This window comes from Canis lupus, chromosome 36 (genome assembly GCF_003254725.2).
Source record: "Canis lupus dingo isolate Sandy chromosome 36, ASM325472v2, whole genome shotgun sequence".
In the NCBI taxonomy this organism is placed as follows: Eukaryota; Metazoa; Chordata; class Mammalia; order Carnivora; family Canidae; genus Canis; species Canis lupus.
In genome coordinates, this window is record NC_064278.1 from 18674798 (window position 1) to 18696303 (window position 21506).

Sequence of the window (21506 nt, forward strand, 5' to 3'; positions counted from 1 at the left end):
TGCCTGAGGATCTGGCTTCCCAGTCAGCCTGAATCTAGGTCCCTCCCTTTGGATGGGCCCTAACACACTCCCAAAAACTGGAACTATCAAGAAAAAAATCAGGCTACTTAGATAATCACAAAGGGTCTAGAGACAACCAAGAGCTAGGGCAAGGCGGTTATCAGAGAAGGGGGGAGGGGGAGGGTGAAAAGAGTAAAGGGGGTCAATTGTATGGTCACGGATGGCAACTAGACTTATTGTGGTGATCATTGTGTAATGTTTACAAATATTGAATTTTTATGTTATATACCTTACACTAATATAATGTCACGTACCAATTCTAGGTCAAATAAACAGATAACCTGAAATTCAGACCACAAATGTAATTCAGTCTCTTACCCTATATGTCAAAGGTTATTACTTTCAACGTTTTTTCTTGTTTTATATGAAAGAATATATTTAAAATATATAAATTCAAAATATAATTAAGCACCAATTGGTTCTGGCCCTGGGGGAAATGATTGGGGGAAAAGTCTCAGCTGCTAAAATAAGAAAAAAACCTAAAAGAATGGTGTTTGAGGCAAACTTCTCAGAATTACCACATGGGTTAAATCTATTGGAAAATATGTGTTTAATAGTACCAATTACTCTATTTTATTATTATTATCATTATTATTATTTTAAGTAGGCTCCATGTCCAGTATGGAGCCCAACTCAGGGTTTGAACTCATAACCCTGACACTAATACTCGAGCTGAGATCAAGAGTCAGATATTTAACTGAGCCACCCAGGTTCCCTGAACTTTATTTTTTATTTTTTATTTTTTTTTAACTTTAGTTTTTAAAAGGAGTACTCTATGCACAATTGTTATCTTAGTAGCACTTTTCCCTATCTTATTTGAGAATACATAAGCACTGCAGCTTCAATGAAATCCTAAGCTGAACTCTTTTAAGGTATAAGGAGAGGAATCTTCTGTTCCTCTGGCCCATCCTCATAGCCTGGAGGCACTTACTTTTCTCAAATGAAGGAGTCACAAGCCCACTGGTGCTTGTGTTTGCTACTGGCTCGGTGGATTGGCAGTGTAATCCGCCATTTCCCATGGAGCAGGAGCAGCAACCTATATAAATGAAACAACATAGGAGATTAAGGCCCAACCACAACAAAACAGACAACTTCAAGAGATGCCAAACAAAACAACCTCAAACCAAACCAAACAACCAACCCACTCATACACACACACAAATTTCCCATGCTGTCACAATGGGAATGTTTTTACATGATGCCTATTGAGAAGATTTTACATGTGTTTACACGGAAGCTAACATTTAAAGAGCAGCAGACAAAGGACCGGCTCCTTTATGTATTGTCTCCTCATTGCATGAGACAAGGAAGAGTGTTTTTATTCATGCTAGTTACCACTGTGCTTTGAGAACTAAGAATTTGAACACTTTCTTCAAATATGGGTTTTATTTCATCACTCCTTAAAAACATGCATTAATGCTCTATTGTTTACTGTAGTTAATTCAAACTCCTTGGCCTGAACTCGAAAGCTCTCAAGGACTTGGCTCCTCTCTCCCTATCCAACCACCCCAACTATCCAACAAGGCCTCTCTCTTCTTTCAGGACAATTCTTTAGTGTCCTCCACGAATCCCATGCCTCTTTGGGTCTGCAGACTTAGTTAGACATGCGTGGGATTCCCACTCTTGTTAATTCTTTGAAATCCTTGCTTCCTTTTTGTTCAGCCCAAGACTTGCCTCTTTCAAGAAAGTGTTTCTTGCTAGTCTAGAAAATGCAGTACAGAAAATTCTATTCTTTTGTCTTTTCAAATATATACTGCTAAAAATCTCTCTCTGCTTTTATAGGTAGATTGGTTTACAGAAGTCGCACTGAGACATCTGCTATAAAGCTGCAGTTATTCCTCTACATAGTCAGAGAATGCATTCAGTGTCCTTTAAACATTTCACACATATAAGACATGATACTCCTCGACATGGATTCTGGTTGCTTTTTTTTTTTTTTTTGACATGGACTCTAATAGAATAATAACTTCAGTGATAAACTGTATTGAAATTTAATATGCTACAGAGAAAGGAATAATGCCTAGGCTGAAACTTTCATTGATAATATGATTTAAATCTTCAGCAGTGTTCTTAACAGAAAAAGATTTCAAAGTATAAAAATTATAACCTATAATAAGCTATTACAAGTGTCTTACTAAATTTAAGATAATGACACCATCTCAAGGTTAAAATGGAACCACAGAATGATAGAAAAGAAAATACAGAGATCATCTGGCTCAGCCCACCTATCTTCAGAAACTTGGAAGACTTAATTCAGCTAAGATGAAATTGTTCAGAAAACAGATATGAAGCCAGCGCATTCCGATGACATACATACAGGGCATGCATGTGAATACACACACACACATGATTACAGCCACCATGAGAAGTGCTATGGCAGTTTTTATCTTCTAACATAAGAGGGATAAATAACTAGCCTGTTAGCTTTTTCTTCTATAAATAAACTTTTGATCTCATATTAAAATAGGTTAATTTCAAAAAAAAAAATAGGTTAATTTCCCTTTCAATCATAATTCCATACTTATAACATGCACAAGTCATGGGTCTCTGACAAATGTGTAGCAAGGGATAGAGGTGAGTCAACTATTTTGGAAAGAGATTTGGGGAGGCCAGGCTGGACATCAAATGTGTTACATGTTAACACTACTAGTGAAGCAGAAGAGAGCAGGATTTGAGGAAGGAGAATAACCACACAGATCTTCCCCCCTAGCAACATGGGTCAGTAGGGATATAAACAAGTACTTTGCTATGGCAATTTGCAGGGTAGCTTCCAGGCATCTGCCCATCCATTTAACAAATATTACTGAACACTGAAAATAAGACTGATGTGGGGCACCTGGGTGGCTCAGTGGTTGAGCAACTGCCTTCGGCTCAGGTTGTGACCCTGGGGTCCTGGTCCTGGGATCCAGACCCACATCGGGCTTCCCACAGGGAGCCTGCTTCTCCCTCTGCCTATATCTCTGCCTCTCTCTGTGTCTCTCATGAATACATAAATAAAATCTTTAAAAAATAAAAAAATAAAATAAAAGCAATTATAAAACAGTGAGATGTGAGGAGAGGAAAACAGAAACACTGCAGAGGATTTCCTGTGGAACCAAGCAATAGCTGTCCTTTGGCTCTTTATTTATTTACATTACAGGACAAGCTAGTTTTCCTGTTGGAGATAATGATGGCTGAGTTTAAAGAACATCAATGGTGCACTTTATTTGTTATTTTTAAAATACAGATAGAAGAGTGCCTGGGTGGCTCAGTCAGTTGAGCAACCGGCTCTATTTCAGCTCAGGTCATGATCTCAGGGTTGTGAGATCGAGCTCCATGCCAGGCTCAGTGCTCAGGGAGGAGTCTGCTTGAGATTCTTTCCCTCTCCCTGCACAACTCCCCTCCCCCATGTGCTTGCTTTCTCACACTGTCTCTCTCAAAATAAATAAATCTTTAAAAATAAAATACAGGTAGCGGTGGCAGCACGAGGCTCTGGGCTTAAGACACTTTGTGTTCCCCACACACATTATCAGGCCTTCTGTTGCCAGTTCTAAAACACTCGTGGGGGACGAAGACACAAAGAGCCAGCCAGAGTGGTAGTCTACAGGATCCTTTATAGGATCATTCTAGGTGTCCACAGGGGAAGTGAGGAGGAAGAGGGTGCTGGGCAGGATCAGAAAAGTACTCCAGACTTAGGGAAAGCAACTTTTAAAATTTTAGTGAAAACATCATAAGTAACATGCTTGAATCTCCATTTTAAAAGGGAAAATGTTGGGGCAGCCCGGTGGCTCAGCGGTTTAGCACCGCCTTCAGTCCAGGGCGTGATCCTGGAGACCTGGGATCGAGTCCCACATCAGGCTCCCTGCATGGAGCCTGCTTCTCCCTCTGCCTGTGTCTCTGCCTATCTCTCTCTCTCTCTCTTTCTCTCTGTGTCTCTCATGAATAAGTAAATAAAATCTTTAAAAAAATAAAAAAAAATAAAAGGGAAAATGTTGAAGAGGGCTCAAAAGAATGAATTTCTGAATGCTGAAAAATGAAAAATGAGCGAGGACCATTAATAATATGAACTAAAGGAGTCCTGACAGAAGCAGGGATGGGATGGTCTAAGTCAGGAGTTGGCAACCTACAGTCCTATGTGGTAGGACCCTATTGTCCCATGAGGTAAGGATCATCAGCGTCAGATATGGAAACTGAGGCACAGGGAACTTGCTCAAATCACGGAACAGTAAGCAGTAAGTAAGTAACTCCAAATCAAGGAGTCAGGATCTGAATCCAGGAAGTCAGGCTCCAGTCTCCACTTTTAGCCACTGTGCTCTATACTTCCAGGCTGGGATGAAGGAAGGGAGGGTGTGAGGAGGAAGCAATATGAAATGGTAAGATTTGTGGGATCTTCTTCTTTTTAAGACAAAGATAGTTAAACTTTTCAAAACTTTCTCTTTTTTTAAAATCATTTACTTCTTACTGATATTTACAATTAACAGTTTTGAGATAGTCATCCCTCTTCTCCACAAAGTCTCTGAACAAAACAGGCATAGACTTCCTGGCACAATGTTTTCGGTCCATGAAATCTCCACATCTACCAGTGAATCCAAAATGCACACTCTATTGTTGAGTTCCCTTCCTGAATTGAAGCCAATCCCACAACAATTGTTAACACTTTTTAACCAACTTACTAGTTAGGAACATATTTGCACTTACAGGATTGGCAAACATTTTCTGTAAAGGACCAGATGAGGCTTTGCAGGCCCCCGGGTCTCTGGTGAATGACTTAACCCTACCAACATAGTCTGAAAGCAGCCAGACACAATACGTAAATGTATGAGCCCAAGTGGGTTCGAATGAAACATCATGAAAATCAAAATTTAAAGTTCATATAACTTCCAAATGTCACAAAATATTTTTTTAGAAATTTTTCTTCAAGGCTTTAAAAATGTACAAACTAGTCTTAGCTCTGGGGCCATATAAGAGCAGGTGGTGGCTCAGATTTGGCCTGTAGACTATAGTTTGTCGATTCCTGACTATTAATTCTGCCAAAACAGGCCTTCAGCTCACTTGGTTGATGGTGCTCACCTGAGACAATATTGTCAGATTAGCATGTGTTTGAAGTGCCTTCTTTCCCTACAAAGGGACGTCCTTCAGTTGTCACTTTCTCCTAAACTCTCAGGTCCAAAGCCATTTTAGGATTTAACATAAGATTATTCACATAAGATTATTCTCACCAAAGATTTATGAAGTCGACTCTAAAGAAGAACTTGCAAGCTCTTTCTATTACTATTATTCAAGCCCCTCACTTGACAAATACACGTGATATTCAAGATAGTTCAAGGAAATTCCCCGAAGCCAAACATTTACAAGACATGCTATACAGGCATGTAAGAGTTTCTTTATATGTAAGGATCATACTTGTTTCTGGGATAGAACTTGTAAAAGGTTCCGGTTCATTTACTGGCACTGAACTCTCCTCAAAAGCGGCGTTCCCAGGCTCTGCTGCTTTGTCATTCTGAGACTGGTCGAAACCTTCATAACGTCCTGCTTGGGTGGTGCGGTTCATACACATGAGTGAGATGCCAGCTATCACAATGCTGCAGAACAGGGTGACTGCTGTGATGATCATCTGCCAACATCGCAAAAAGACATTAGGCCACTTTTCACAATCCCAGGTCGATAATCTTAGTAGAGTAGCTTAAGGGAACTGCTGTTTGGTGGGAAATGCATTATCTCCACAGCTATAAATGCTCCCGAACCGTGGTTCTCAAGAAAGAGTAAGAGTATGAAAGGCATGTAAGTTACTTGAAGAGAAATCAGGATTTGCTTGGAATCATACGACTTCTAGATGCTTCTTTCACTATACACCAATGTCATTGGTTTCCTCTAATAAGGAGTCTGAAGGACTGCTTACAGACCTTTTTTATTTCAAAGTTTTTCCTTGCTTTAATATGCAGTTCAACCATACTCCAACTAGAGACTCTGCAATGGTAATAATATTAAACATAAATAATTCTGGCTAATACTAATTGAGTACTAACATATGCCAGCACCAGTCGAAGTCTTTTATATGTATAATCTTATTTATTCTCATGACAACCCAATAACATTCAAAATTATAAAACAGAAAAAAGAGGATAAGAAATAAAAAAAATCTTTTGAAGGTTTTTTTTTTTTTAAACACACATGTTTGGGTCCTACCCCTAGAGAATTCTGATCAGCTGATATACTACAGCTTCTTAAGCACACTTTTCCCCAGATACTTACTATTCTGAAATTTATATTTATAATAGGATTGAAAGTCAAGAACATGGCTTTTATTATTACTGCTAACTCATTAAATATCTTTAAATTAATCGCTCTTCCGGTAGAGGAAACATAATTCATAAGTTTTCCCTCCTGTATTATTTCTTTACTCACTTATTGGGTTTAAGAAGACCCGATAAGTCTCAAGCATTTGGAAATCCTCAGCTAAAAATGAATATAGACCTATAAAATCTTTACCACATTTTGAGGTGTGACTTAAAGTGATATAGGATCACCAGTGGGATATGCAATAAATTGGAACAGATTTTTTTTTTTTGGAACAGATTTTTAAATCTGTTCTTCTAATGTAAGTATAGCAGAACCTAGGAACAAACTAAAGAGAGATGTTCCCACGAACTGAACTGTCAATAAACTCTTCTTACCTGCTCCTTTCCATAAAAGAAAGCTGAGTCAATGCTATCTCCATTATGTTTTCCAGTTATCAGAAGAACACCAACAAGGAGAGCAGGAATTCTGTAATAAGGTTTAGAGAGAGAAAAAGAGGATGAATAGTAACTGAATATATGGAAAACATGTAAGCAAACAGAAAACTATCAACTTACCCCCAGCCAGATATGATGATGATTCCAACAGGAATTTGTACACTCTCTCTCTTTTTCAAAAGAAACAAAGAAATTGCCAGAAGGCCTAGGAACAAGAGATAGATATTGAAATGATTCTCGATGTTGATCAGACCTCATAGAACTTTAACCATGCTTATTTCAATGGTAGTCTATGGTTTGGGCCCTAGAATTTACTCTTTCCAAATAAATGCTGTCCCCAATATTTTGAAGCCAGTTTGACTCAAAGTCATTCATGTTTTCCCTCCTGTATTATTTCTTTACTCATATATCTCCTTGTTTTATACATGAGGATGTCTTCAAAGGCCCAAATCAGTTTATTCTTTGGTCTGATATGTTAGGAATCTAAGTATATTTGTTAAAAAAAAAAAAATCCAACTGGATACAGAGCAAGTCTCAAAAATAAGAACATCCTCATTTGCTGGTGCTAAGAAAGTATAGGCAATTCTTACCCAGGTTTAATTTTTGGAAAATGCCTCAAGTCTAAATGACAGAACTTAATACAAATATAATGTGAACTTCACACAGATATTTAGATATTTAAAAACTTTTGAGGGCTTCTTATACCTTAAACCCAATTATTTATACAAGTAATATCTTATTTAATAAATTCTACAGAGTTACAGAATCTTAGAACTTCAGAGTTGGAAGGAATCACTTTTAAATTAACACCTTCATTTAATAGATATGGAAACAAGGGTTTGCCCAAGTCACATAGCCAGCAGAGGGCAGAGCAGGACTACAAACCCAACCTGATTCAAGGTAAGTCCAACTCTCTCAGTGTTTCTAAGACTCAGAACCATGGCTCCCTCGGGTTCTTGAGACCTATTCTGCAGGATCTGGAAATCTCTGTGAGAAATCTTAAGTCTATTGGTACATTTTCAATGATAATCATCTAGATGCCTATCTTATAACCAAAGCACAGTCTCATGATCTCAGAGCTAACATTTGGTTTTACATTAAGTTTGAGCCAAGTGAGGGCCAAATGATATCATAACACACTGTCCACGTGAAGGTTCTGTGGTAGTTTGAAGAGAGAAAAGCAGTGAGATGAACCAGGTCCTAAGCCCACACCTGAAAGTAAAGGCAAACCAGGCAAAAAAAAAAAAAAAAAAAAAAAAAATCCTAACCAGAGAAAGGAGTTCCATTTTACATTTCAAGGTTGTGATTCAGATTACGTCAGGTCAGTGAACGTTGCTAATCAGAATTACTGAGTTTGTAATTGGGACTCTCATCTGTGAATCTGCTTCGGTTTTAAAGTTGTGTATTAGCTGTATATGAGGAATTCATACCCAGACCTAGGATTGGACAGATTAATACAATTCTGTGCTAGAATAATACAAATCAACACCAAGGCTCTTGAAGATTGTTTTTCTTCAAGGGAACAAAGGTGCAGGGAACCCACACCTTACTCAAGTTCAAGAGGCACTTAACTACCACTGCTCCTTCCTAAATATATTTTGTGCACTCTATAGTTGTAGGTTTTCAAAGTGCCAGGGAAACAAGGTACACAACGGTGTGCCAATTGTTCCAGTAGTGTGGGCACTCTTTAAAGTTCTTGCTTTATGAAAAGACTGACAGACAAATAGGCCCAGGCTAGCCCTGGATCTCTCTTGGGTTGCAGATGGAAGCGGTGAGACTTCCTGCCTGAATCAGTTAAACTCTTTCAGCTGCATTTAACACACTTGAAAAATAAAGGATGTAAACTACACCAGTGTTTCCGAAGTGTAGAGACTATAGGTGGTATAAGGGTGTTTATTTTAACATATGCGTGAAAAACTAGCACACGAACCCTGGGATTTTATTAATATAAGGCTCGATTTATTAAAATTTAAAAAGTGAGTAAATTTCTGGGGAAAAATTTTTTAAAAAAGTACAAGTGGTACACAGATACGGCAAAAATTGTGAAGACCGTATGCGAACGAGCGAAACTAAAAATGGCTGAATAGGATGATTTAAAATGACACTGTAAGTCTAAAATTCTGTTTCAGCATAATAAGCTCAAGGTTAAAGGGTACCTTCATTGGGATCCAGGAATTCAGAACAAGGTCTCTGGATAGATTTTGGCATGTGTGCATAAGGAGGATTTCAGGGATCCTTGGGGATTTTTGATACACTGATCTACTGGCTGCTCTCCTATTCATATGATCAATTTAGCCTTGATAAGCCTAAGTATTAGAGATCAAGTTATCCATGTGTATTTGGAAATAAAAGTCTTTAAGCTCTTTTACTTGACATCTCATGAGAACTCTTATGCTATGCAAGATGTGTCACCAGCTAGATCCCAAGACCTTTGTTATTTACTGCTCATCTGCTTGTACCCACAGATCTTTGTCCCACATTTTCCCTTAAGTTCTTCTTCCCAACTTAACTCAGACAAAGGACCAGGGATAACATTGCCTGATGCAAACCAAAACTACCCCTCAAGCAACAGAGGAAGAGCTTTGTGGCCCAGGCCACCCACACCAGTTTGAGCAAAATCCCCGACTTGCATGCACCCGTGCAGAAAGACTACGGAGTGACCTCTGGGGTGACCTACTTTTACCTTTACCTCATTCTAACACTAAAATCTCCACCCAAGGAGGAGCACAAGCCTCATTTACAGGGCATACAATGCATGTACAGCCACATATCCTTAAGGAGCATGCGTGACCTTATGTCCGCCTCTACATATGATGACAAGGCTTCCCTATCTAAATATTCACCCTAACCCTAGACAAAAGGAACCCATTCACCCTTGCTTGGGGAGTCACAGCTTTGGAAGCTATTCCCTGTGGTCTCCTTATTTGCTGCAAATAAAGTTTCCTTTGTGCGACAACTCACCTGGTGGTTTCTATCTGTGACTCACCAAGGAGCCAACTCAACGTTGGTTTGGTTACAGATGTACTGCCTTTAAAAAGCACACACCTTCTCCTGTTAGCACTGAATTTTTCATTCTATTATTCCTCCCCACATTGTTGCTTCACCTCAAAAGGCTATTGACTTAGATGGGCCCTGCTTTTGATCTCGAAGGCATGAAATCAAAGGCCTGTCCCTCGAAGCCATTTCCTGACACCTGCCTCCCAAAAGTGGCTATCACCAGCCCTACCATGCTACAATTTCCTTTTATGTGCCATTTTATAGGTTCACGTTTGTGGTCTGAATACAAAACAGCCACACAGATTGTTTGGCAAACATACCAGAATGTATGCCTCCAAATAAATATTATACTTCAAAATGACAATAAGCTAAAATATTTGAGTATCTTTTTTTGGAGCCAGTTGAAACGAGAAATAGTTTCTTACTGGGTACTCTTGTATTTCCATTCCCTTGTAGTCCTTACTTTTCTTGTTCTTGTGTAATCATTTCCCCTCTGTTTAATAATACAGTTTCAGTTGTTGACTGCCTACTGTGTACCAGGCATAAATCCCCTTATCTCATTTAGCTCTCAAAGTAACTGAAAGGTGTGATAATCCTGTCTCATGGATGAGGAAACTGAGATTTCAAAAGCTAAACTGTTTGCTGACAGCAGAGTCAGAATTTTTCACTCAGTTCAGTTGGATTCTCATAGTGAGCTCTGGGACATATCTCCCACTTCTCTCCCATTCTCTCCCTCCTTTCTCGACTTGCTTCTAGTACCAAATATCTTGGTGTTTCCAAAAGGGAGCTGTGCTGACTGTGGCCAAGAGCCAAAGATCCTGAGGAAAAAGACCATGTGACTGGAAACCCCAAACCCAGGCAGAAATAGAGTACTATTTCTCTATATCATGGAAACAGAACTTGACTTTGCAGACTGCCTATGGTAGTGAGCGTAAGAGCCTGAGAGAATGTGTTAGTCCTGGATTGCCAGATTTCAAATAGCTTCTAATGATAGAAGACCTAAATTTCCAATAATTATCCATCTTACCTGTCCACAGGTAGGTACTATAGAGGGAGCTGTACAATAGAACAAACACCAGAATTTGTCCAACAAAATTTTTTTCTTTAACGAAATTCCATATCATCATTCCAGCACAGACAATAGACTAAAGAAAAAATTACAAAGTCAGTCATTCATGTGAGTCAGACAAATGTTTGATTTGCAGCAAATTTATTATAATTATTCTTCTTAAAAGATTGCTGAATGATTATCATGCTAGTTATACTAAACGTTCAAGTTTTATGATAAAAGCCCTTCTTATAGTCTTTAACAGTATACATATTCAATTGAAACAAACATTCTAAATATTAACCTTATATTTAGTAATGGTTTACATGAAAAATGCTAAACCTCTTTCCATCATAAACTGAGACTTGCAAAGATTTGACTAGAAGAATAAGATTGTGAGAGTTCAATTTTTAAGGACTTAATTGTTTCTATTAAAAAATGCAAAGTGATCACTGAACGACATTATTAGTTCAAGCCCTACTGTGGTATATAATAAGTTAGGCATAAATTCATTGTAATCAAGCTGTGATTGATTGCATTTCATAAAAAATACTTTCAAACTTATAACTGGAAAAACCCAGGAAAATAATTTTCCCCTCTATAGTAGAACAGTCAATGAAAAAAGCATAGTTCTAAGTATCTGTAGGTTTACTAACCTGAGCGATGAGTAAATTAGTTGTGAGCATATGTGGGAGCTGTTTATATTTCTTACTCAAAAGAAGAATAGCCAGAGACCAGATCTTAAAGACAAAAGGTTCAAAAGTTATTCAGGTTTCTTAACTTTTATAGCTACTTATCAAATAACTCATTGATTAGCTTCTTTAAAGGATTCTCTTTATCTTGGCTCAGAAAGAAATTCCAATATTTTACTTAATGTTAATCTGCCTAGTTCCCAACAGAATATTAAGGTAAATTACTATATCCAAAGTAAAATAAATAGCATGGAGATGCAGTAACATGGATGGACCTAGGAGGTATTATGCTAAGTGAAATAGAGAGAGAAACACAAATACTCTATGATTTCACTTCTGTGTGCAAATAAACCAACAAAACAAAACAGAAACAGACTCATAGATACAGGAAACTGCTGGTCACCAGAAAGGGGAGGAGTTGGGTGGCAGGTGAAGGGTAGAGAGGGACTGAGAAGTACACTTATAAAATAAGTAAGTCCTGGGGATGTAATGTACAGCATAGGGAATATAGTAACATCGTAATAACTTCAATAAGTGACAAACGGTAACTTGACGTATCATGAGGATCACTTCATAATGTATAAAGACATTGAATCACTATGATATTCTCCTGAAACTAATAATTACATGTCATTGTATTTTGGGAAGATCCTATCATAAATTAACTGTTTAGAAATGACAAGGTCTTTAAGACCTAATAATTACATGTCATTGTATTTTGGAGAGATCCTATCATAAATTAACTGTTTAGAAATGACAAGGTCTTTAAGAACTAATGTCTTGACCAAGGCCACGTTCTGACTTCCCGTACTTGTGTGGCTCGGTTAGGACACAGGCTCAGTGTCAACTATTCAGGAAAAGATCTTTAGTGTGAGATACAGTTACAAGTCCTCTTCTAAGTTTTCTTCTTTTGATTCCACCATTGGTTCATGAGGTATCTAAATTCCAGGCAGTCTTTCTTCAAACAATACATATTGCCCACGTTAAGATGAATTGCCTTGCACTCCTCATATTTAAAAGGATGGAGTTTCTATTCTCCTTCTGAAGTGCCCAGCTAAGTATACTGGTTGATGTCTTTCTTTCTTCTCCCCTCCTTATCAATTAAAATTTATATCACTTCTCTCCCCAGACTGTCCTCTTATCAAAGAACACAGATTTTAAGAATATGTAACAGAAGTAAAATTTCCTAAAAAATACATTAGACACACATTTATTCATTGTCCATATACATGTTCATCCCTACCTCCTTCCTTTAACAAGGTGTTGTTTTTGTTTTTCAACCAGAATATTGCTTGAACTCCACAGGCAACTCGAGCTACAAGATACTCTAGTCATCAAATGTTTAAGTATTTAATTTGAACTAGATCTATCCAGAAAGTTTCATTAACATTAAATGGGTGGTTGGACGATTTCTTCCAACCCCATGCTTCTACAATTAGCTAATACTAGTAGTATTTGTATAGTGATTTGCCACTTGCAGATGCTTTTCACATATATCGTCATTAGGTAATCCTTAAAACAACCTGTGGAAATAGGTAAACTTAGTATCCCTAGCTCCTACCTGAGAAAACTGGAGCTTAGAAAGGCTGAGACATACAGCTAGTTTGTGATAGGGCCAAGAGCCAATCCAGGTCTGACTAAATCTCATGCCTTGTCTGCTACATGACTCTAACTCTCAAAACGAAAGACACAACTCAGAAGGCTGGTATTATATTTTACGGGCAGGCTTTAGCTTTCTCTATGGCATAAGAGATTTTTAAAAATAGATTTTTAAATCCCTAACTTTCTGGTTACCAAGCTATTTTCAAACTCATTCTGTTTTCACTCATATTTACACTGAAACGTACTTACCAAGGAGACAAGGCTGATAATACTTATATCAAAACTAACATTCTGGATGGCATATGCCAATGGCTTAGGGTCCATAGTGGGAAAGGTTAGTAACCAGGCAGAAACATACATGATTGGTGCAGACACAAACGTGCTAATTACCATCCCTGAGGTTATCTGCAAAAAAATGAAATCAAATTGAGAAAAGACTCATAGCCTCAATTAAACAATGACCCTAAATTTTAAATAGCCACAGTACATTCTAAAATAAAAGCAAGAGTCAATAAATAAAAAGACATTCTAAATTCCAGCATGTTCTCTAATACCATTCTCCCCCTTTCTGAGAGTTCTTAAAAGAAAGTTCCTTTGATTCCTCTCCCAATCCATGCTCAATTAATATTTGCACATAGCCAGAACTAGACATCCCAAGCTAATGGTTATCTTCTAGGTTCTCAAAAGTAAGCCATATTAATGATCTAACTAAACTGACGGCCACTGGAGGGTATTACGCTGAGTGAAGTAAGTCAGTCGGAGAAGGACAAACATTATATGTTCTCATTCATGTGGGGAATATAAATAATAGTGAAAGGGAATATAAGGGAAGGGAGAAGAAATGTGTGGGAAATATCAGAAAGGGAGACAGAACGTAAAGACTGCTAACTCTGGGAAACAAACTAGGGGTGGTAGAAGGGGAGGAGGGCGGGGGGTGGGAGTGAATGGGTGACGGGCACTGGGGGTTATTCTGTATGTTGGTAAATTGAACACCAATAAAAAATAAATTTTAAAAAAAACTGATGGCCAGTTTCCTTCCACACTATTTCATAAAATATAAAGCAATAAAATCAATTTGAAAAAAATTACCACATAAATATTTTACAGATTAAATAATGGAACTATCCTTTGTTAAACAATTTAGAACAAATGAAGTTCCTTCATGTTATATTTCAAAAACATTTAATGGTATAGATAACATGTACAATATGCTTAGACACAGCTAATAATATAGTGTTAATTGATTATAGCTATTTACTGCAATTGATTATGTAGTGTTCTGCATCTGGTGAATTATCAGTGAATGAATCAGATTATTTTTACCCAAAACTTCAAAAGTTATCATTCTTTATAAATAAATCTTTAAGCTTTAGCGTAACAATAAAATCCTTAAACAAAAAAAGACTAACAAAAAAAGTTATGGCTAAAAAAAGACCCCAGATTAAATAACTCTATTATTACCTGATGTTACATGATGCCTCCTTATTTACAATGAAGTAGCTTTCACTTATCAAATTCTCATTAAAGAATGCTGATCTCTGTGTTTTAAAAATTCATTTTTTCTACTAACTGTACAATCAAACTTAGAAAGTAGTAATATACATACAATCTCTACTTCCATGTTGAACTGTGTTGCAAAGATAGCCACTCCTGGTGCTACAGGAAAGACACCATACAAAAATGCATAATTTGATAAACTTGTATGGTTCACTACACTGTCGCCCTTGTCCAAGAGTTCCACCATTTCTCTGCACAGAAGTGGCAGCACCAGGCTGAAAAAAACAAGTAACGTGTCATTCACTTGATATTAAAGCACAGTGGTCCCCAAGGGGGAGACTGTTCTAGTGAACCTGGCATTAGGTTATATTCCTCTTTTCCCCAGAAGGTATATCTATTTGCATGCACGGAGTCTCTGCATGCCTACTTGCGAACATTTTGAAAGAATCAAGAATTCAACTAAAGTCATTTAGATGTAACAATATTCTAAGAAATACTTTCAACATCAAGGATTAGGAGGAAACAAACTCAGCTTTGGTTCTACAAATAATTTTCTTAAAAAATTTTTTAGAAGTTTTAACTGTAACTGCTATTTTTGTTTCCTCTACTAGAAAATTGAAATGTTAAAAGAAAAAGACTGATAATCTGAGTAAACTTTTTTCAAGAAAATTACTAAACTTCTTTTTGGAAAGAACCCTGATCTTTATTTTGATTTGGGGTTTAAATTGTTCAGGTATTGATAACAATGTGGCTCCATTAGATTCTGAAAGCCACGAGAAAAATCGACATCTTACAATTACCTCTTCATCACTATAAAGACAAAAAGAAGTAACTGAAACAACCAAGATAGAGCAGAAAAGTAGTGAAATCCAGACCTGGTGAAGAGTCAATTATTAAACAAATCTTTCAGGATTCCATAGAAAGAGAATAAAAGGGAAGCTGAGCTAATGAAGCTTTCCTTTAAGAAGAATGAGGCCAGGGTTGATAACATTGTCATAGCAGCACCTAGAGATATGCTCTAGTATGAAATACGAAACTGCTCTTATATGTATTTTTAGTTAAGGAAAAAGATTAAAAATATCTAATAGGGATCAAAGATCCAGAAAAAAAACATTTTTTAAGACAAAAAATTTTTAAAATGAGAATATTTCAGTTGAAGTTGACAACACTATTAACATTAGAATCATGTTCATTACTGAGGCAATTCTAATTAATACTTTGTTTCCAGGGCACTTGGGTGGCTCAGGGGTTGAGTGCCTTCGGCTCAGATTGTGATCCTGGGGTCCTGGGATTGAGTCCTACATGCCTATGTCTCTGTCTCTCTCTGTGTCTCTCATAAATAAATACATAAAAATCTTAAAAAAAAAATACTTTGTTTCCAAGGAGCATAACACCACATTATAAAAAATTTTCAAAAGTTATATTCATTTTTGTTATTTTGAAAATATAGATACTATTTCATATTGCACTGCTTTCATGAATTTAACTGTCTATACAAGAGCTAATTCTGATATTTAAGTATGCCCCAAGTTCCTTGGGGTAGTGTCGCAGTAAAATTATGTCACCTGCACCATGAAGTGTAGTTCTATGGCTAATGAGCTAAATAAGCTAAGGAACTGTTAACTAGGGAGCTGATAAAAACTTCATTTGATAGGCTATGATCAGATAGTAATAATCATTTGTACGGACTTCCCTATTTAGAAAGTTCAATTACCCACAAAATTATAGAATATTTCTCCAAAATGCATGAAAAAAAAGCTTATATTCAAAATTATTGTTTTCATCATTACTAATAGGGTTTTAAAAGATTTGGAAGATTCAGAAATCCTGTAAAATTGCATTTATTTATTTATTTATTTATTTATTTATTTATTTATTTAAGATTGTATTTATTTATGCATGAGAGACATAGAGAGAGAGGCAGAGGCACAGGCAGAGGGAGAAGCAGGCTCCATGCAGGGAGCCTGATGTGGGACTGGATCCCAGATCTCCAGGATCACGCCCTGGGCTGAAGGTGGCACTAAACCACTGAGCCACCCGGGCTGTCCTAAAATTGCCTTTAAATATATGATCAAACTGGGATATTAGGAGATACTAAGTAAAACTATATAAAAGTTAAGGGGAAGCCAACAGTCTTTATCTTCTGGCAATAAAATGGAAAGAATAGCCTATACAGAATAAGGCAATAACTTTCCACAATATACCAACATCATTTTCCTTTAAATCACAACTACTCAGGAGGGAGTATTACTACCAGAGTATTTAAATGAGAAAATAGTTGCAGACACATCTAATGAACTGGCTAAATAAGGCTTTCCCAAAATACAGCTCCCAAGTTAAATAAATTAAACTTACAGTTTAGCTGTGATGAGAAGAATTAGCACAACAAATGCTGACTTCTTCAGTTTCTTGATTTTTCCCACCATTGTAAGACCAAGATAAAATAGAGCTGATCCCGAAAAAGAATTTGCAAGTCCATCAAGAAAATTTTCCATATATACGGGCACCTTTTGATCAAGAATAAAATTGAAGGCAATACCAATGAAAACCATAAATACTATTGGGTTCTGTAATACACGCAGAAGTCCAAGTCCCACAATTTTCACTTTGTTTTGAGACGCATTTTGAGTGTCTTTCCACTTCTGGATTTCACAGAAGATAAACCCTATAGGGTTTAACATCATAAGAGATATTGGTGCCACCAAGTAAATGTACTGGAGATATTCTGGGTATGTAGTTTGATATAAAGCTTCAACTGCAAAACATGAATTAAAAGTGTTTTAAAAATGATCACCACAGAAATGCATTAATAAATTACATAATGTTTTCTATGCTTAATTATAACATATTTTAAATTAATATAAATAGTGCACAATAACCTCATTAGCCTACTTTGGAAAAGTAAATTTTAGAAATAAAGGTGAAAAGGAAGAAAAGCACACTATATTAAATGGTATTTAGCTTATAAAATAATAATCAACTTAAAATATTATTGTTAGTGGGGATCCCTGGGTGGCTCAGTCAGTTAAGCACCTGACTTATGCTCAGGTCATGATCTCAGGGTCCTGGGGGATTGAGCCCTCAGTTGGGCTCCCTGCTCAGCGGGGATCCTGCTTCTCCCTCTGCCCCTCCCCCTTCCTCCCTCTCCCTCTTTCTCTCAAATAAATAAATAAATAAATAAATAAATAAATAAATAAAATCTTTAAAAAAAATCACTGTTAGTGAAACCCACTAATTTTTAATATGTAGAGGCTAAGACTAGTCTCAGTAAAGGGGCAGGAATTCTTAAAAGAAACAATTCCAAGTACAAATCTAGTAAGAAATTATACAAGTAGTAATAGCAACAAGGTGGTTTGGTTCCCTTGAGAGAGGTTGCACTGGAGTAGGGAACCAAAACCAGACTACAAAGGTTAGAGAAGGGAGTAGCACTGGAGGCATAGAGTCCAAGCTCTAATGGAAAAGAAATGAAGATGGGAGGTGGCTCTCAGATAAAAAGCAGAGGAGTCAGGGACTGGAGTCCCTCCAAAATCCAAAGATGACAAGTAGTTGGAAGGTCAGGAGTTCAAAGTCAGATAGTTGACCTACTGAATTTAATTTTTCCTAGATGCTGAGGTCCAGGATGTGCTGTAGGAGTTGGTGGCTGAAAGGGAGCAGAGGAAAACATCACTGGAGATGGAGAAGTCAGGGAACTGAGAAAGGGGAGGATTTAACGGGTAGTTCCCATTGATGCTTAAATTCAAACAAGATAATGGCAAAACTTGGAAGTCGAGATGACAATGAGCCAGATATTAAAATCTTCACTAAATGAGGAAGAATGATCAGAATGAGGTCAGTGATGACAGCAAGGAGGATGAACAGTCTAGGTAGGCAGTACGTACCCCGAAGAAGCAGTTCCTACAAAAGAGCAGAGAATAATGGCCTAGCAGAGGTACTAGATGGCTATGAGGATGCCGGCTCCACCTATCACCTATTGTACTATTGCTCACGTGGGATGCAGGTGAAGAGAAAATAAACAGCCTCCATTTGAGAGAAACAAGGAATGAATGCCTTAGGAAGACCTGTGAAGATGCTGAAGAATTAGGAATGAAAAGGTGGGTCTAAGGAATATTCGGGAAGGGAATAGAGTCATGTCAATGCATATTTAACTAACACAAACTCAACTATACACTCTTAGGAAAACAAAAGATTTATTTTCTCCCCCATCAGGCATGTTCCCAAATGCAAACTAATTATTTCACCTGTTCATTGAAGAAAAACGCTAGAGAAAAACAAATCTGGCTGCTAGACTTATGAGAAATGGTACAAAATGCACAAAGTATGTGCGTTGCATTTTGTGGGTGATTTAAGGGATTTTCAAGGATTTGACTATACATGATGACTTTAGAACCTAACCAGTGCATAAAATGAGTCTCCTAAAAAAAATTAAAATAAAAATAATAAATAAATAAATAATAAATAAAATAAAATAAATAAAGAGTCTCCTTGGAAGGGGGCAGGTAGGTTGGATCAGCCTTCTAGTTGTTTGTTGATGGACATGAGAGTTGGTGGCCTGGTCTTGGGTTGATCAGAGCAACCTAGAGCCTTAGAGTAACCAACCTGGTCTTTAGGCACATTTTTTGGCAACGAGGTGTGAAATTCAACCTAATACATATAAAGGATGATTCATAGATGATTGAAGGTTGAGAAAGAAAGATTAAAAACAACAACAAAAACAGCCACAATCATTCGCAAAGACAGAAGCGATCGTGTGAAAAAATGTAAAAGATTAGATTTCTCAATTTACATTAAGATAAAGTTCCACAGGTAGGAAAATATATTAGTTTACTTACTCAGGATACATAAGTTCAGTTAATGTCATGCACATGTCCTGTTAAAGTTATGTAACAAGATTATATAACCTTTAGAAATTTACCTGGCTCTCATTAGCTAAAACCTACTTTTGTGTAGGATTCGATTCCCCTTTTTTTTTCTCAGCTAAGCACATACAGAGGTCTATAATATCCCCGAAATGAAGCAGTGGCTAAACAAAACCTATTTGATTACATAAAATTTCACGAATTCTTTCCACTGATTTCCAAATTAGATATCCGAGCTGTATATCTCCTACTGGTTTTCTTTCATGTTTCATTAAGGTTTCATCTTTTAAAGTACAAAAAAGCATCATTTTTTTTTTTGGTAACTATTTCTAGACAGCTCCCCTCCTTCTGATCAGACATTCCATCTCTAAGAGCAAGCCTTCCATACCTGCCCACCACTCAATTTTTAAAATAGCAAATTTTTGGAAAAGCCTTGTGTTTTCAATCTGAGTACAGATACTTTCCCAAGTGGCCAAAATTAAATGCATAAGGTGTTTCCTTTAACAACTTTCAGCACACAAAGTCCCTTAAGTCAATGCCTTTTTCCAGAAATTTACTTTCCCGGCACTCTTAATACTTAATCACCATCTGATAATGGACTTTAGATTGTTTTAAAAGCTCAATGCAAATTTGAGCAGCAGTCTTTTATGATCTATGTTGAACCAATCACCAACTATTGTCTTCTTTCAGGATCTTTTGTATTTTCTCTTGAACCACTAGTCAGAAATCTCAAAATTGGATTAATTGTGTTTGCCAATTTATATTCTTTTGGTTTTTCTTGACCACTCCCTGGATCCATTCTATTCGCTGCTGACAATATCATCTAAATTTTAACTTTCCAAACTTAGGATTTTCCCACAGTTCTCACCTCCCACAAGAACAGCAATAAAGCCTTTCTTTTGACATTCACAGTCCAGTCTCCACAAGTGGTCCTTTACTTACTCAGTTCATCTCTCACTATTCCTTAAGGCAAAGCCTCCACCAGCCAAAGATGGCAGTTATGCCGGACTAACACCAGGTTTGTAACCACCCGTTCTACGTGCTGATCATCATTCCCCAACTTCTTGAAGTCTCTCCTCTCTTACTTAAATCTTGCCTACAGTTTAAGGCCTGTGTCAGGTACCAATGCCTCCACCAAGTCTTCAATCTATATCATGGATCTCCTCTCTTCTGGATGGCTCTGGCACCTTGTGTCCTACTAGTGCCACCTCATCACAATGTCCCTTGAAGGCATCTCTTCAGAACTCCCACCCAGTCCCTCGCGCAGGGCTGAGCAAATCTGAAAATACTCCCTGAATGGAATTATCACATCAACGAATGTCAAAGTTTTCAAAGTAAAAATGTATTTTGTAACACACAGCAATTTATATCTAATTGTTCTCTCTTAGACTTGTTTCTTTTTATATCCGATTTTTTTCTTTTTTCATATTCTGAATACTTATGAAGCAGGTTACTATTAGGGTATTTTGAGTCAGTTGAATAAGTATATGAAGGTAAAAAAGGTCCAATCTAGTGGGAGAGCAAAAATTGGGAATTAATAAATACTTGTTAAATCACTAGAACAGGGTTCAGTGTGGAGATTTCAGTACACTTCTGCCATTCGTTTGCATAATTAAAGTTACATATTTATCTATGAATTGGCAGTGCTTTTATCACCAATCAAAAGATGATTTTTCAAATATGAAAACCACATATGAAAACCAGTGACCTATACTAACAAATTAGATTTATAATGATTATATCAACTATTAAGTTCTAATTAATTAACACTTACAAATAAAGCTCTTGGTGGGGGGGAGGAGGAGAGAATCCCACTATGAGGAACTAAGAGACAAAATTAACCACCCACTGCGGCTCCTATTTTGATTCCTGCCGGGCTTCAATCCCTAGCAAATAACACAAAGACCCAGACAAGATCATCCTATTATTTAATGGCATATAGTTAAATGCTTCATTTCCTTTCTGTTTACAGCTCAAGCACTAGAGCATAATTATGATTAGTCGAGGCACTTATGCTATCAGCATTGTTTGAAGAATAAAT

The 21506-nt window shown here is 37.1% G+C and overlaps 1 protein-coding gene across 3 annotated transcripts in view; it reads right to left on the reverse strand.

Annotated features, from left to right (window-relative positions):
• The window catches only part of GPR155 (G protein-coupled receptor 155), a 43544-nt gene that overhangs the window by 13726 nt on the left and 8312 nt on the right, over positions 1–21506 (reverse strand). For all 3 annotated transcript variants that reach the window (XM_025460231.3, XM_025460233.3, XM_025460232.3), the window contains exons 3-11: positions 16965–17364; positions 14719–14884; positions 13362–13517; positions 11475–11558; positions 10798–10915; positions 6894–6978; positions 6714–6804; positions 5443–5653; positions 992–1096 (exon numbers count right to left, since the gene is read on the reverse strand). In XM_025460231.3, the coding sequence (XP_025316016.3) occupies positions 992–1096; positions 5443–5653; positions 6714–6804; positions 6894–6978; positions 10798–10915; positions 11475–11558; positions 13362–13517; positions 14719–14884; positions 16965–17364 (1416 nt within the window). The remainder of the gene's footprint in view (positions 1–991; positions 1097–5442; positions 5654–6713; positions 6805–6893; positions 6979–10797; positions 10916–11474; positions 11559–13361; positions 13518–14718; positions 14885–16964; positions 17365–21506) is intronic.